We start from the raw sequence: 17739 nt of genomic DNA, 5'->3' as shown, positions 1-17739 counted from the left end.
TACTCTCTGTGTGCAGGACTAAGATAAAACATAGATGGGACAGAGCCTTTGCAAAACTATGGATCAGTGTCTATTTGAATGGCACCACCCCTTTCCATGTTTACATTAAAGCTTAAATCTTATTTTTTATCTTCAGTCTTTAACAACTAATGAATTTCACTGCTTTGAAAGTTTACTCTTATGTATTGTTTTTCTAATGTACAGCACTTTTGTCAACCTTGTGGTTGTGTTTATATGTGCTTTATAAATAAATCTACTACTACTACTACTTCTTAACTCACTCGCAGATATTTTTACTTGTTTTAAATATAAACCTCTTGATTTTTATAATTTTTTCAATAAACAAAACTTAATATCTTAAGCCATTTAGCTTAAAAGCCATTATACCATGGTCTGTTTAAATACTCGATTCTGATTGGCTGGAAGGTGTGCATTAAAACCGTTTAATGCACAGGTAGTTCCAGTCAGTTTGATTACAGTCAGAAATTAATCCGCTTCTATAAACATTGGTAACCATAGTAACACAGTTACACTTGCAGAGCAAGCGAGAGAGACAGAGCGAGAGACAGAGCGAGAGACAGAGCGAGAGACAGAGCGAGAGACAGAGCGAGAGACAGAGCGAGAGAGAGAGCGAGAGAGCGAGAGAGAGAGAGAGAGAGAGAGAGAGAGAGAGAGAGACGTAAGTGCGTCTCTCTTTAAAGTGCGCCGGTTTAATTTCACACTTTACATAAATAAATGACATGATTAGTTCAAATAAAGATTGCCTTGTCACTGTCAGTTTTGCCTGTCATTCATAAATTATTTTAATAAATCAATTAAAGAATCATTGAGTTAGCTATATGCTTTAGCAGAGGCGTTTCCAGCTTTTAAGGACATTCGGGGCTTAGCCCAGACATATTAAATACAGGGATCACTCAAAGAGTGTATAAAGTGTATAATAAGAATATTAACGTGATCTGCAGCATATAAAAGTGTACTCGCCTAATCGCGGCGGGTCGCAGGAGTAAAATGTCATAAGAACTTTAATCTTTCCTCTCAAGTAGATTTTTGCACGTGAGTTTTACGTTACTCAGACAGGACCTGAATGAGCTGATGTCACAGAACCGCCAAAATTAGATTATTAAACTGCTGCGCCGAAGGAATAACGATCAAGTGATAGATAAACCTACAATACTGTATACCTACTGTATAACCATCTTATTTATGTACCATACAAAACGTCTAAAACAATATAAACAGAACATCTAAAACTAAATATACGTATTTCTGCTGGAGACTTGCCATTGGCTGTTGTAATTGAATAAATAATGAGGTCAGTGTAAGAATAGATTACAGGAGCTATTTTGGGGATGTTTTTATAAATATTATTTTGTTTCATGGTATTATGTTTTATATTATTACGTTTAATGTTATAATGCGTTATTATAATTATCTGATTAAAATATTAAAGATACTTTTTCAAGTCACCGTTGTTGAGATCACTGTTTCCTTTCCGGTAGCTAAATAAGATCTCGTTAGCTCCTCTCCTACCTACATATTCAACAGAGTGGCAAAAACGGAGTATCCCATAGGCCCGCAAAGAAACGTATTCTATAGGCTAGATATTTTTTAAGACCTAGCCCTATTTCTAACAGACTGTATGCAGTAAAGCCAAAGCACAATGAAATAAGACAACTTGATTTAAAAGGTTTACATAGGCTTTTGTCCGGTTTCATATTTGTCAGTCAACTTTTCAAAATACATTCGGAGCAACGAGGGGATAGACTTTAAAAAAGAGACGCACACAGCCACAGGTAACTCGCGCACGCATCTCTCTCTCTCTCTCTCTCTCTCTCTCTCTCTCTCTCTCTCTCTCTCTTCGGGTCCTCTTTCAGTTCTCTGTCTCCCTCTTTTACTAATGAATTTAAATAAATGTGATAATTCATTTAAATAAAAGCAATACAATGGCACTACTTTATTTTAAGCGGACGGAGTGCGAGCCTTAACTTAAGAAAATGACCGTCATTTTTACCCGTCTGTTAAAAAATTACACTGTAAACATTATTTGCAGCGTTAACTTGGCAAATAACCAAGGTATAAGCGGGATAATCCACGGCTAGCCATGCATTAAAGGGTTTTAATGCACTTCGCAGAGACAACCACCCTCCGCTACGCGTCGGGTGGTTCTTCGCCTCTACGTCGTGCATTAAAACCCTTTAATGCATGGCTAGCCGTGGATTATCCCTTACTTAAACTTATCTCAATTTAAGAATTTTCAGATGTTTTTGCTAGAAAACAATACAAAAATACTAAGCTAGACATTCATTTTTTGCAGTGAGGGGGTTAAGTTTGTAAAGACCTGCTGACTCCTGAGATGACACAGGTTATAATCACAGTTATACCATAGTTCAGCCAAAAATCATAATAAACCCCTGACTTACACTCAAGACATCTGAGATGCATATGTCCATCATTTTTCAGTTTTTTAGAAAATGTCTTCACTCTTTCAATTTTTATAATGTATGAATATGGGGTCCACCTCCTTTAAGCCCAAATATTGTGCATCCATCCTTAACAAAAGTCATCCAAACGCCCCCATGAGCATAAACAAAAGCCTTCTGAGGGTAATCTGTGCGGTTTTGTAAGAGAAATATCCATATTTAAAACTTTACAAACGATAATAACTATAATCAGATGTCTCTCTTTCTTGGGCTCGGCTCATTTTTTTGGTGTTAGCAAACAAAACTGTCAACACAAGTCAAGTTATTTCCTGTGATTTCTTGTAGCGTACGTACAGAAGAGAGACATGTGACATTTGTGATGCATATATTTAATCAAACTATTACTTATTTTCATTCATATTCATTTCAGCAGCGTGTTGTGTAACAGCCTCAGCAACTTGATGTTTGTTTAATTTGAATCAGATGTATCTTCAGTTTTTACAGCTTTACCTTTAGACAAACGTGTGTCATGTCAGTAATCCGTGATGTTATTTCTTTCTTTCAGGGGTGTATTTGCTGTATAAAGGTCATATCCCTCTGCTGTGTTGTGCTGTCATGCCAAATCCTCTTCATCTGTCTGTCGGGTGCTGTGGGTGTGGCCTGCAGGCAGGAGGCGGGGCAGGAGGCTGAAGTTCTCTTTGATCGGATACAGCGAGCGCCGCCCCGTCTGCTGCCGACCAATAATCATCCACCCTCCCTCACCCTTACACCTCCCTCTTATCGTTGCCATAGCAGCGCTCTCTGCGCACTCCGACGTACGAGGCGAACGCAAGAGTCTTACGAGAAAACACACACACACATGCACAGAGACTCCATTACCAAACGCCACAAACCCAAAGTATTTCACTGAAGCCTGTGTTAGTTCACCTCTCGCCCGCCCCGTGTGTGGATCGCTCCGGTCGGGCCGTGATGTCATGAACCATCCGAGCCGGTGCCGGCGGCGGGGGGAGAGAGGGACGGCGTGCGGACGGCTAAATCTCAAACACTTCCCACCTCTACTTTTTGGTTTCTTTTAACACATTTTTATGGCTAATGTTCTGTAGGAATTATGATTCTTCTTGTTTTCTGTAAAGACATTTTATCATTCAAATTATGACGGTTGTTAGTAAAACGGTTCTGTGTTGCAATAGCAGCGTTTCTTTCCTCACAAACTCATTTTTGCACTTTTTCTGTTTTTGTGATTTGTATTTTCCTGCTTCATTTCCTTCCTGTTTTTTCTTCAACCTTCTTCATTCCATCACTCTCTCATCACTGTTGCTCTCTCTCTCTCTCTCTCTCAATCTCTCTCTCTCTCTCTCTCTCAATCTCTCTCACACATTCTCTTACTCAAGCGCACACACTCTCTCATCCCTCTCTCTCTCTCTCTCTTTCTTTCACACACACTCATCCTTCTTTCTCTCTTTCACACACACTCTTTCACTCACTCAATCTCTCTCTCTCTCTTTCTTTATGTCTCTCTGATGTCAGTGACAGCTGAATTGTGGGTAGTAGATGAGTACTGCTCAAAGGTGATGTTTTTATTAAGCTTCATATCTGTTTTAAAGCTTTAATTGGTTATTGTTTATGTGAATATTGTTGAAAAAGCTTTTGCATTTTGTTTTTTTTTTGTTATATTAATTGTTTTAGCCATATTAACTGAGAGAGAGAGAGAGAGAGAGAGCATTGCTTAATTATTCTCAGTTTTAAAGAGTTTGAAGTGAAACGTCATCTTCAGTCTGACCAAACTAATAGCTGTCGTATGATCTGAGGTGAGACCAGCGTCATCTCTCATTCTTGTCCTCTTCTGTTCTTTCATCTTTCTGTCATTTTGTTCCTTTTTTTGACTTTGTTTTTGGAAAAATACTAAAGTGCAACAACATCTAAAAAAAGAATTCCAGACAAACTGAAATGAAATAAATAAATATATATAAATAAATAAATGAATATGAGAGAAATGTGTTGACCGACTCTTATTTCAAGCAAGTTGATTTGTGTTGGGTGATTCGTGATTGATGTTCGTTCTAAATGACTCCTCTTGATTGACTCGGGAATCGTTCATTCAGTTTGAAATTAGCTGAAAGTAACTGCAGGTGTTAAAGTCTCCCTTTAGTCAAGAATGTTATCATTTATAATCACATATATAAAAGCTTTACCTGTCACAGTAATGTCTTCATGCTTTAAAACAGCAACACTCTTGCCTCATTTAGTAAACCTGGGTCTATGAATATGCAAATTAGGTTCTGCCTCTACTCAATTGTGCAGCTTGAACCACAGATATGAATATGCTAACTAACTAGTCCTCGCACCACATCAGACCATAGATATATATATATATATATATATATATATATATGTAAATAAATGCTACATTTGGCTGTTTCAGACACATATAATATATCTATAACTTGAAGTACTGATTCACTGGTACTCCAGTTTCCTCCCACAGGCCAAAAACATGCAAGTTAGGCATATTGGACCAAATTACCCCCCCCCCCCCCCCACACACACACACACACACTTGTATATGGATTGACTGGTTCTTGCCATGAATGTAGCCATAGATGCTGGAATGGTATAAAGAAAGACAGACATATAAACAATAATAAAACCCTGTTATTCCCCACAATGGGCCCTGTAAGGGTTTGAGGTGATAAAGGACTGAAATCTATTGCTCAAACTAATCCAGAGAAGTCAGAGATGTTGAAATCCAGTCTACTCATACTTCCATAGTATTCCCAGAATAACACTGTAGTAGGTTCTGGTCCTTAAAGATCTGGGAATGAAGTTTAGATGACATCAGCATCCTCAGTGATTTAATGCTTCTTGCTCAGCAGATTTCTCCTCATCAGTATGAATGAATGAATGGTGAGGTCATTGTGATGTCATCATCAGATCTGTGAGCACTTGCTTCTGTCTAACAGTGAATCTGCACTGCAGAGGTTCAGCAGCAGCAGACATGAGCAGTTGATCACAGATGTGTGTGTGTGTGTGTATTACACAAACACGCTTGTGTCCTGCTGCCTTCTCTCAGTGTTGTGCATCAGTAATAAATCAAAGCTCGCCTTCCGTCCGAGTGCTGCATCAGACTCTGTGTGTGTCTGTGTGTGTTTGTGCTCTGAATGGATACACAGCTTGTCGACATTAACAGCGTCTCTGTGCATAGAGGTAAGATGCTCAGTGTGTATTTGTGTGATTTTTCTTACATGCAGTGTTTGTTTTGGGTTCAACATCACTTGTAAGAGATATTAATTCTGCATGTAAACAACATCGGTTTGATTATCAATCAATCTGATCAGAGATGATTCAATCTCTTCTGATTCACATTTAACTCAATATTATTCCTGCTGATGCATTTGCACATAAAACACAGACACACGCACGCACACACAGTGTTTTAATTTAAACCTCTGATGAGAGAGTTTTGTGTGTGTGCACAGGTGATTATGCCTCTGACAGCTTTGTTCCTTCACACTTTCACTTGGGCCTGTGCAGGTAAGAGAAAACACTCACTCACTTTCTCACTCACTCTCTCAACCTCTTAATCACTCACTAACTGACTCTCTCACTCACTCACTCTCTTAATCACTCACTCACTCACTGAATCACTCACTCACTCACTGAATCACTCACTCACTCACTGAATCACTCACTGACTCACTCACTGAATTACTCACTCTCACTCACTCACTCACTCACTCTCTTCCTCTCACTCACTCTCACTCACAGTTATTCACTCACTCACTCACTCACTGAATCACATACTCAATCACTCACTGAATCACTTACTGACTCACTCACTGACTCACTCTCTTAATCACTCACTCACTGAATCACTCACTGACTGACTCTCTCACTCACTCACTGAATTACTCACTCACTCACTCTCTCCCTCTCACTCACTCTCACTCACACTTATTCACTCACTCACTGAATCACTCACTCACTCACTCACTCACTCACTGAATCACTCACTCACTCACTCACTCACTCACTCACTCACTCACTCACTCACTGACTCACTCTCTTAATCACTCACTCACTGAATCACTCACTGACTCTCTCACTCACTCACTGAATTACTCACTCTCACTCACTCACTCTCTCACTCTCACTTACTCTCACTCACTCACTCACTCACTCACTGACTCTCACTCACACTTATTCACTCACTCACTCACTGAATCACTCACTGAATCACTCACTCACTCACTGACTCACTCACTCACTCACTCACTCACTCACTCACTCACTGAATCACTCACTGAATCACTCAGTGACTCTCTCACTCACTCTCACTTTCTCACTCTCTCATTCATTCACCCACCCACCCACACACACTCTCTCACTCACTCACTCACTCACTCACTCACTCACTCTCACTTTCTCACTCACTCTCTCACTCACTCACTCATGGTCACTCACTCACTGAATCACTCACTGACTGACTCTCTCACTCACTCACTGAATTACTCACTCTCACTCACTCACTCACTCACTCACTCTCTCACTCACTCTCACTCACACTTATTCACTCACTCACTGAATCACTCACTCACTCACTCACTCACTGAATCACTCACTCACTCACTCACTCACTCACTCACTCACTCACTCACTCACTGAATCACTCACTGACTCACTCTCTTAATCACTCACTCACTGAATCACTCACTGACTCTCTCAATTTCAATTTAAAGAACTTTATTGGCATGATTGTGTCACTTACAATATTGCCAAAGCATTATACATAGAACAAGAAACATACAATAACACAATATTAACAAACATTAAGGTGCAATTAAGCTAAGGTGCTGGGTGATAGATGAAGTACTACTGCAAAATAAAATAGAATCAGAGGATATTTACAATATAAAGTTGACTTTGAAATATAAACATATGAAGTATACAAATGTACATTTATGGAGGCAGATGAGAGGTAAAATAAAAGTACTGTACAAGATCAGGGCTGTGGATTATTTCTGATGGTGTGTAACTGATAAATGAATTTAGCAGCAGCTGATGGGTGTCTGTCTTCCCCCAGTAACATCTTCATTTGATCTGAATCTGAAGAGCTATGAAACTCTGGTATGAGCTTTGAGATTTTGTCAAAGTGTTTTTCTCTAAGCTCTTTATATTTACCACAGTAAAGGAGAAAGTGTGTCTCTGTCTCGATCTCGTCACTGTCACAATGGACACAGATTCGCTCTTCTTTTGGGAGCCATGTTTGTCTATGTCGGCCTTTCTCTATTGCCAGACTGTGATCACTGAGTCTGTATTTAGTGAGGATTCGTCTCTGCTTTACATCTCTAACAGTGGAGAGATATTCTGACAGACTGTATTTTCTGTTTAGTGCCCGATAACATTCTAGTTTACTTTGGTTTTTACTTTCATTATCCCAATGATCCAAATATAAAGTTTGACTTTCTTTAATGATTTGGTTTATTGTGGTTTGTTTGCATTCATTAGTGCTGGTCTGGAGTTTTAGAGCCAGTTGACAGATGGGACTGGTTTTAGGTCTCTTCTCTTGGGTTTTAAGGGCTTCATACTGAAGTGTGTTCGGGGGACTTGAGTTTAAGTGTGACCAGAATTTAAGGGAGCGTTTTTGGATGTGTATTATTAGGGGATATCTGCCTAATTCAGCCCTGCATGCATTAGTAGGTGTTCTTCTCTGAACTCTTAAAATATTTCTACAGAATTCAGCATGCAGGGATTCCATTGGATGTTTGTCCCATTTGGAGTAATCTGTTAGGCATTGTGGACCCCAAACCTCACAACCATACAGAGCTATGGGCATTATTACACTATCAAATATTTTACACCAAACTGTAGCAGGAATGTCTGTTTGTTTAAATTTGCCTTTGATGGCATAGAATGCTCGTCTAGCTTTCTCTTTAAGTGCATTTACCGCGAGACCAAAACCGCCTGATGCGCTGATTTTTAACCCGAGATAGTCGTAGTGTAAGGTGTGTTCTAGTGCAGTGTTTCCCAGAGTAAATGTGTATCTGTTATCCTGTAATCTTGCTTTTTTCTGGAAAATCATAATTTTAGTTTTTTTCAGATTGACCGTCAGGGCCCAATTTTAACAGTATTTCTCCAGCAGGTCCAGGTGTTGCTGTAAACCTTGTGCAGTGTCTGACAATAGCACCAGATCATCTGCATACAGAAGAGCTTTAATCTCGGAGTTGTTTAGGATGAGACCGGGTGTGCTGGATTGTTCCAGTAACACTGCTAACTCATTAATATACAAGTTAAACAGAGTTGGACTCAAGTTACAGCCCTGTCTCACCCCACGCCCTTGACTGAAAAATTCTGTTCTTTTGTCACCGATTTTAACTCCGCACTTGTTTTCTGAGTACATGGATTTAATGATGTCATATACTTTTCCTCCTATGCCTGATTGTAGAATTTTATAGTATAAGCCGTCGTGCCATATCGAGTCGAATGCTTTTTTAAAGTCAACGAAACATGCATAAACTTTGCCTTTGTTTTTATGATGAACGTGTTGGTTGAGTAGCGTCTGTAGTGTGTAAATGTGGTCAGTGGTGCGGTGGTTTGGTAAAAATCCAATCTGACTTTTACTTAAGACGTTGTGTTTGGTAAGGAAGGCCAGAATCCGAGCATTTAAGATACCACAGAAAGTCTTCCCTAGATTACTATTTACACAAATGCCTCTGTAGTTATTGGGGTCAAATTTGTCTCCGCTCTTATATAGCGGGTGTATTAAACCTGTACTCCAGGTTTCAGGAAAGTGTCCAGTTTGTAGGATTAAATTAAACATTTTTAAAAGTGCCTCTTGCATTGCTGCAGGACTGTGTTTCAACATTTCTGTTCTGATGTTGTCTAAACCGCATGCCTTTCTGGGTTTTAATTTCTTTAGTGCTTCTTTTAGTTCTTCTAAGCTAATCAGGTAATCTAAGGGGTTTTGGTTGTTTTTAATGATGGATTCCAATTGTTTTAGTTTAGTTTGTAAATTTTTTTGATCAGGTGTAAGACTATCTGAGGAGATTTCCCTGAATAGGTTTTTAAAATAGTCTTTCCATAATTCTCCATTTTGTATGGGTATGTCCTGGTTTTGTTTTTTGTTTAGGCTATTCCATTTTTCCCAGAATTGATTATTATGAATTGAGTCTTGGATTTCTTTGAGAGTATAATTGAGGTGTTGTTGTTTTTTGTAGTGACTTGTATTTTTGTAATCCCTAAGTGCTTCGCAATAGTTTTGTCTTATTTCTGGTTTGTGTGGATCTCTGTGTTTTTGGTTGGAGAGTTGTCGGAGACGTTGTCTTTTACTTTTACATTCATGATCGAACCAGATTTCATCTCCAGATTTTACTTTAGTTTTTTTTGTTTGTACGGAGTAGGTTCGCTTTGATTGCGCATCTTTCATAAATATGATTTATTTGTTGTACTGCAGCATTTACCTCGATTTTATTAGTCATAAACTGTGTTGTTTTAAATGTATTAATTAAGTTGGAAATGTCTTTGGAGCTGACTGCGCTAATAAATTCGGTTTCAGAGTTTGGGGACCATTTAAATGTTGGGTTCAATTTGGTCAAATTGTAGGGCTTTTGTTCGCTTCTATGAGTTTGTTGTGTTCTCTTTATAAACACGTTTATTTGACAGTGGTCTGATAAGGTAGACTGTGGTCTGACTGTAAATGCTCGTAATAGGGAGGGGTCTAGGTCTGTAATGGCATAGTCAACAACACTAGCACCAAGAGATGAGCAGTATGTGAATCGACCTAAAGAGTCACCTCGGATCCTACCATTAAGCATATATAAGCCCAAACCTCGACAGAGACACACCAACTCCCTACCATTTTTGTTAACTGTACTGTCAGGGTTGTTTCGTGTTGTAGTGGTGGGAATGAGAAGCATGTTTGTTTTCAGTATATGATTATTCCCATGAGTGTCTATAATGTCCGGTTCTGAGCCTGTTCGGGCATTAAAGTCTCCACATAACAGTACGTTTCCTTCAGCCTGAAAATGGCTGGTTTCCATCTGAAGCTGATCAAAGAGATTGTCCTTGTAGTATGGTGATTCTGATGGAGGTATGTAGGCTGCACAGATATAAAGGTCCTTATCCAGTCTATGATGCCTCTTTTGAGTTTAAGCCAGATGTGTGTTGAATCCTTTTTCTGTACAAATAAGTCATTTTTTAAAGTCTCTTTGTACCAAATGATAATGCCGCCAGAGTCTCTTCCACGTTTCACGTTGCCGTTCTTAAGTGATGACAATATAATTTCTATGTATCCCGAAGGGCAGCGAGTGTCAGTGTCTGATCTGCACCATGTTTCTTGTAGAATAATGATGTCCTGATTATTAATGTTTTTTAGGAACTCTGTTTTTAGAGTTTTGGCCCCTAAGGTTGAGGAGTAGAGGCCTTGAATATTCCAAGCGCTTATAGTAAAAGATGCCATTGTGAGGTAGAGATAGGTGTTTTGGTAGTCCAGTTGCCTTACGCTAGCATTTTACAGATAAGGTGTAGGAGATTTCTCACTTCTGTAATGTCTGAGGAGCCAGTGTGTTGTTTGCCCTTTGTAATTTCAGCATATGTGGACTGCTGTGATGGTGAGATGGGCTGTGTTGCTCCGTTGATAGCTTCTGACTGATGGGTAGAAGTGTCCATATTTGTAGATTGACTGAGGCTGAGTGGAGAAGTACTTGGTTGGCCTTCAGTCTGTTTTGATATTGTTTGCTCTGCTCTGATGGGAGAGATTTTTGTTTGTAGATGCCTTGTTGAGGTCGTATGCTGGTTACTGTTATGGCTGTTGGGTCTTGGGCGATGATGTTGTGAGGAAGAGGGTTGTGTCTTTCTACCAAGAGCTACATCTTTTAGGTTTTTGGCAAAGATTCGTACACTCTCTTGGCTTAGGTGCACGTGATCGTATAAGTCCTCTGTTGTAAGGCTCGGATGGTGTGCAACTTTGATTGCCGTGAGGCTGGAGCATGCAGAGGTGATCTTCTGGTTTATACTGTTGATCAGACCAGCTGGATAGTCCTTCCTGTGAAGTAATGTGGAGATGGTGATGTTGGCTTGTGGGAATATCCTTCGAGCCTTCTCAGCCACTCTTACAACACTGTCAGCGACTTTCTCTCTCTGGTTGTACAGATCATTTGTTCCGGTGTGTATGACAATGTTCTGTGGGTTGTGCAGAGTGGATTGGTGGAGGAGCTGGAGTGCGCTGTTGGTTGTGGGGCACCAAAATTTGCCAACCGCATGTTTGGGGAAGAGCTTCTGATGGTGTAAGAATTTGCCATTCGAGTCTATTAGAATGGCAGTTTTTGGTGGTTGTGGTTTTTGAGAGTGCTGTGAGGTCTGACTGGTGCGTTTTTGGGGACTCTGCTGGGTTGGTTGTGTGATTGTCCTGTTATTGGTTCTCTGGCAGTTATCTCTGTTGTTTTGTTCATTTGCTGTCTGGGAGCCTGTGGATGTGCATCTGGGGTGAATCTTATCAGAGCTTTTGATAAAATGTTCCAGTTTTTCATTTATGCTGTGGATGAGTGTGTCTTTTTCCACTAGATGTTTCTTAAGCTTAGACACTTCTTCTGTAAGAGTTTTGTTGTCTCTTTGGAGATTTTTTACGATCATCTCCAGTGTGCATGTTCTGCTGTTGTTCTCCTCTTTTATATTCTTTATTTCCTCTCTTAACTGTTGAGTAGTGTCAGATTCTTGGAGTTTGCTTTCTTTAAATTCAGCAATTTCCATCTCCAATTGTGAGAGGCACTCCTGAATCCGTTGGATTGACACTGCTGATCTTGGTGTGTGGGGGGAGGGAGGGGCTGTGTGTTTTCGTGCAGGTGAGGCTGTGATTTCTTCATCTGCTGTTGTTGCAGCTGATGATGATGTTGGGGGGAGGGATGACTTCTCCTTCTCTGCTAAAGCTTTCAGGCCTGCAAAGTCTCTCTCGAATTGTTCCAGTCTGTCCTCAGAGCCCTGGATCATAACAGTGCCATTATGATATAAGTTTATGTTAAATTTAGGTGTAGTGTCCAGATATAATTGTCTCATTGCTTTGTTTCCACCCATTTTAAGGTCTTTGTAGGTAGAGCAGAGTGCTGAATGCCAGGCGTTTGGGTGTTCTGTGTGGAAGAGCAGGTCTGCTTTTACGTTCCTCTCATTCACTTGTATAAAGTCTGCTTTAAGTGTTTCTGGGGATTCTTTGATCAGTTTGGTTTTGAATTTCTTTCTTGCAGTTTCACTGGTTACATCATCCGGGTATATGATGGCCAGGGTGTTGGGGTCCCATCCCGCTGATGTGTTACCTCCATCCATTGTTACCTGTATTGCTGTATTTAGTTATTGAAATTTAAATGGTATCCAGCTGGCGGTCGTCAGAATTTGTAATTAGATGGGTCGTTTGCAGACTGTTGTCCTTTCAGGGGAAAATTTAGCCTTTTGTTAAGCCTGGGTCCTTTCACAGTAGCCAATTGACACCTCTAGTGAAAAACTTTGGTTGTTGTTTAGCAAGTTTGGCAAGCTAAGATTGACTCTCCTTTTGCTTGGTTTAATTTAAAATCTTGGTATATATATATATATATATATTTTTTTTTTCAATATCTGTTTATTTCCTTAGGTTTCCAAGGTTCAATACATTTAGAGAGACTAAATGTACTCACTCACTGAATTACTCACTCTCACTCACTCACTCTCTCACTCTCACTTACTCTCACTCACTCACTCACTCACTGACTCTCACTCACACTTATTCACTCACTCACTCACTCACTCACTCACTGAATCACTCACTGAATCACTCACTCACTCACTGACTCACTCACTCAATCACTCACTCACTCACTCACTCACTCACTCACTCACTCACTGAATCACTCACTGAATCACTCAGTGACTCTCTCATTCACTCTCACTTTCTCACTCTCTCATTCACCCACCCACCCACACACACTCACTCACTCACTCACTCACTCACTCACTCACTAACTCTCACTTTCTCACTCGCTCACTCACTCACTCATGGTCACTCACTTAAAATGACCGTCACCATTGTTTGGCTGATTCAGCATGTGGAATTAGTGATGTCAATCTAATAAAACAGCATTTCTGAATGGCCTGAGAGCAGGATTAAGCGGATCTGATGCTAAAGTATTTGATGAGATGACTGTATAGTACTTGTGTCCAGAGCATTCGGTTAACATCATTCTCATTTTTGACGTTACGCGCCTTCTGCAACTCATTTTAAACAGTTATGTCTCATAAGATATTACAAATATAACAGATTCATCTGTGAGGAGGAGTGAGATTTGCTGCTTTGTTTTATGTTTTATATCCCAGCATTCATAGCTCTTTCAGCTTTCAGTAATGAATATTGACTACTGCCACCTGCTGGTATGTAAAGAGATAAAGTTATATAGCGCATGGGCAGAACACCTGTGATACTTGACAGTCAGGTGTTAAGGGGTCATTATAGTTGTGCATAGGTCCTACGTCATAGCCTCAATGCAACGGATATCATATATACTTCTGTGTGATTGTCCGCATTGATGTGCAATTACACATATAGACCACTAGTAGTCAGTATCCACAGCCCGGTCGGCAGCCCTGATTCAGTTTCATTAATAAAGTTTTATTTATCTTCACAGTTCGCTTTGATGATAATAGTGACAGTGACCTTACTAGATCACGTGAGTTGCATTTAGGGAACAAATGTTTAAAACCTCACAGGCTGAAAAGGAAAAATCACATGTGTCCCTGAATTCCACTCGTCTTATGTTTTTCATTTGTGCGCTGAAGCCATTCGCCTCAGATTAGGTAAGAGTTAATGGAGTAAGAGATATGGAGTTAATTCACAATTATCAGGATTGTTATTTGATGTAATGGTGAAAGTCACATGTGTAAAATACATACAATAATAAGCCTATAGGTAGCCATAATAAAGTGACTAATGAAAAGGAGCAGGGAATCAGTCTCAATACGGTATAGTGTGGAGCCCTCCAAGAGAATAAAATGCCCCCCCAGTTATGCCATCTTGGCACCTGACCTGATAGGAGGGGTTCTAGTGGACCAATCGCACCGCTTGCTGTCCACGTAGAACGGACGCATGGTTAACATTTTGGTAAGGTGCATGTCAACCTAAGCATGACTATAAATTATGCTTTAACTGTTGGCTTGGTCGGTCAAGGCAACTTTGGACCCAGACGCACGCAGCCAATGTGAGCAAACCTCACAGTCTGCGCTATTGTGTTGGCATCAGCTTGGTGTGTCCCTACTCTAACACACACACACACACACACATAAACAAACATTCACTCATTCAGTCAGACCTCACACATTTATTTGGTTTACCTTCAGCATCATTTTGATCTGTTTTAATCTTTTTCTGTGATTGGCACAGCCGCAATTGAACCCAGGCCCAAAATTGATGGACAGCAGACCTCTTCAATAACTTTACAGGAGAATGTTACTCATCGCTTTAACTGCCAATCAGAGGGATGGAATCCACAAGCCCCTCCCCTGCTCTCCTGGTACCTGAATGGGGAGAGGCAGAGCGAGGTTACTGGCAGCAGGGGGGTGGGGCGTCTGGTCATGACATCATCAGATGATGCTGGAGAGCTAAAGTATGGATCTGAGAGGAACAGCACATTCACACTTAGACCCAAACGCTGGGACAGAGAGCTGATGTGTTCAGCCCAAAACCCCTTGGGCGGAACGAGCTACAATGCAACTGTCACACTCAATGTACAGTGTAAGTCACCACTGATCCTAGATCAGACACTGTGTGTTTGTGTGTCTCCTTACTGTCTTAACAGATGCTTAAGAATTTGAGTAGTTTCCTTCAGTGAAACATCCTGAAGTCTGAAATCTAAAGCTGATTTTCTCCTTCATGTTTTAGTCCAACCAGAGATTCTGAAGGTTGATGCTCACTACAGCGAGACCTCGGACCCCGGCCTTTCCCTCATTTTGTTTGCTTTGGTGCGATCCAATCCACCTGCTACTATCAGCTGGGTGGATCAGTCCGGTCATATGGTGGCCAACACCTCAGACTTTCTCATCCTGGACTCGCGGAGCTACCCGTGGCTAGCCAATCACAGTCTACATGTCACTCTGAGTAGCCTATCAAGGAACATCTCCATTAATGCCAACAACAGCCTTGGCTCCGCCCACACTAACTTGACTCTTACACGTAATGTTTTGTTTTCAGACTTTCTTTAATTTTAATATATGTAGCAAACTGTCAGGTAATGATGTGATGTCAGGTAATGATGTGATGTCAGACAATGATGTGATGTCATTACAGGTAATGTGATGTCAGGAAATTATGAGATGTCAGGTAGTGATGTGAGGTAATGATGTGATGTCAGGTAATGATGACATGTCAGGTAATGATGTGATGTTAGTTTTGTGTGATTGGTTTACAGCAGTTGTAATAAATCTGTATGTTTTTTCAGAAGTTTAATACTGATTCAAGTACTTGGATGTATCATGCAGAATTCTTGCAGTCACGGGTGGAGGTGCCAATGTTTGGAATAGTAACAGGTGGAGCTCTTGGATTCGTTACCCTTCTCATCCTCACGCTAATGGTCTTCTTCCTCTTACAGAAAGACAAAACCAAAGCAATCGGTACCAAACACACTTTATCTCACAAATTCTGCAGTATGAACTATACCACTTTTTAACTTTTTTCTTTCTTTCTTTCTCTCTCCCTCCCTCTCTCTCTCTCTCCCTCCCTCTCTCTCTCAGAGGATCCAATCGCTCTGCATCTTTCCTCCAAATGGTGGGACAGTTGAGTTCTTGTGGTCTTTAATAAAGCTTTAGTCTGATAACAGGGCTGATCTGTCATTATTAACACTGGTGGTGTTTTTCATTGAGCAGCAGTAGTGATGTACTGAAGGTTCAGGTGCATGGGATGTATCTCCCAAGAGAGAATATGTCACTCCCATCACATGTGCAGTTGAATGATGATCGTGCGCTCTGTAAGGGTGAGTATTTGTTAGTGACTGTTCTCAGACCAGTAAACTATAAACACAACAAACTCTCATCTGTAAATGTTTGTAGGACAACAGAACTCCAAACAGAACACACTGGAGAGGAGACGGGTAGATGAGGAAGAGGAAGATCTGTCTACAGCATACGCTGCCAGAGGTCAGAGGTCATGACCTGTGAGAGATTTATTTGAAGCTTTTGATGTGTGTGTGTGTGTTAGGTTTAGTCTCAGCAGATGTATGTGATTTGATTATGATTTTGCCTTTACAGGGTTTGCTAGATATCCAATGGTGGGTTACATCTATAAAGTGAGCAGCACCAGTAGTGATGAAATCTGGCTCTGATGATCATTCACGCTGACTGTTTCGTTGACATCATTCATGCTGACTGATTCAGCGACATCATTCACACTGACTGTTTCAATGACATCATTTACGCTGACTGATTCGATGCAATCATTCACACTGACCGATTCGATGACATCATTCACGCTGACAGATTCGATGACATCATTCACACTGACCGATTCGATGACATCATTCACGCTGACAGATTCGATGACATCATTCACGCTGACAGATTCGATGACATCATTCACGCTGACCGATTCGATGACATCATTCACGCTGACCGATTCGATGACATCATTCACGCTGACCGATTCGATGACATCATTCACGCTGACCGATTCGATGACATCATTCACGCTGACCAATTCAATTACATCATTCACAAGCTAACCAATTCTATGACATCATTCACAAGCTAACCAATTCTATGACATCATTCACACTCACTGATTCAATGAGATCATTAACACTGACCGATTCGATGACATCATTCACGCTGACCGATTCGATGACATCATTCACGCTGACCGATTCGATGACATCATTCACACTGACCGATTCGATGACATCATTCACGCTTACCGATTCGATTACATCATTCACGCTGACCGATTCGATGACATCATTCACGCTTACCGATTCGATTACATCATTCACGCTGACCGATTCGATGACATCATTCACACTTACAGATTCGATGACATCATTCACGCTGACCGATTCGATGACATCATTCACGCTGACCGATTCGATGACATCATTCACGCTGACCGATTCGATGACATCATTCACGCTGACCGATTCGATGACATCATTCACGCTGACCGATTCGATGACATCATTCACGCTGACCAATTCTATGACATCATTCACAAGCTAACCAATTCTATGACATCATTCACACTCACTGATTCAATGAGATCATTAACACTGACCGATTCGATGACATCATTCACGCTGACCGATTCGATGACATCATTCACGCTGAC

The 17739-nt window shown here is 40.6% G+C and overlaps 3 protein-coding genes across 10 annotated transcripts in view; 2 read left to right on the top strand and 1 right to left on the bottom strand.

Annotated features, from left to right (window-relative positions):
- The window catches only part of sik3 (SIK family kinase 3), a 35776-nt gene extending 31373 nt beyond the window's left edge, over nt 1-4403 (top strand). For both annotated transcript variants that reach the window (XM_065280247.2, XM_065280246.2), the window contains one exon: nt 2986-4403. The gene's annotated coding sequence lies outside the window, so the exon portion shown is untranslated. The remainder of the gene's footprint in view (nt 1-2985) is intronic.
- The window catches only part of sidt2 (SID1 transmembrane family, member 2), a 245192-nt gene that overhangs the window by 49797 nt on the left and 177656 nt on the right, over nt 1-17739 (bottom strand). The gene's annotated exons all lie outside the window — the stretch shown is intronic.
- Nucleotides 5405-17112, top strand: LOC135770190 (transmembrane protein 25). 6 transcript variants are annotated; one of them, XR_010542562.1, is made up of 9 exons: nt 5405-5624; nt 5897-5951; nt 14812-15162; nt 15310-15600; nt 15906-16037; nt 16158-16191; nt 16290-16396; nt 16481-16576; nt 16671-17112. XR_010542562.1 is itself a non-coding variant. In XM_065279928.1 (9 exons), the coding sequence occupies exons 2-8, from the start codon at nt 5903-5905 to the stop codon at nt 16519-16521; spliced, it is 1005 nt and encodes a 334-aa protein (XP_065136000.1). In that variant the 5' UTR covers nt 5405-5624; nt 5897-5902; the 3' UTR covers nt 16522-16559; nt 16671-17112. The 6 variants fall into 6 exon arrangements, 3 of the variants coding, with proteins under 3 accessions (XP_065136000.1, XP_065135998.1, XP_065135999.1); XR_010542564.1 differs by lacking the exon at nt 16671-17112 and adding an exon at nt 15715-15760 and having other exon boundaries at nt 16481-16509; XR_010542563.2 differs by lacking the exon at nt 16671-17112 and adding an exon at nt 15715-15760 and having other exon boundaries at nt 16473-16505.

Source organism: Paramisgurnus dabryanus, chromosome 8, assembly GCF_030506205.2.
Source record: "Paramisgurnus dabryanus chromosome 8, PD_genome_1.1, whole genome shotgun sequence".
Taxonomy (NCBI): Eukaryota; Metazoa; Chordata; class Actinopteri; order Cypriniformes; family Cobitidae; genus Paramisgurnus; species Paramisgurnus dabryanus.
The sequence above is the reverse complement of the archived record's forward strand: the minus strand, read 5'-3'. Positions and strand labels throughout refer to the sequence as shown.

Coding starts and splice junctions, on each gene's coding strand:
- LOC135770190 (XM_065279926.1), top strand. CDS start 5,903: ATGCCTCTGACAGCTTTGTTCCTTCACACTTTCACTTGGGCCTGTGCA. Junction 16,038..16,157: donor AGACAAAACCAAAGCAATCG/GTACCAAACACA, acceptor TCTCTCTCTCAG/AGGATCCAATCGCTCTGCAT. Junction 16,192..16,289: donor CTGCATCTTTCCTCCAAATG/GTGGGACAGTTG, acceptor TTCATTGAGCAG/CAGTAGTGATGTACTGAAGG.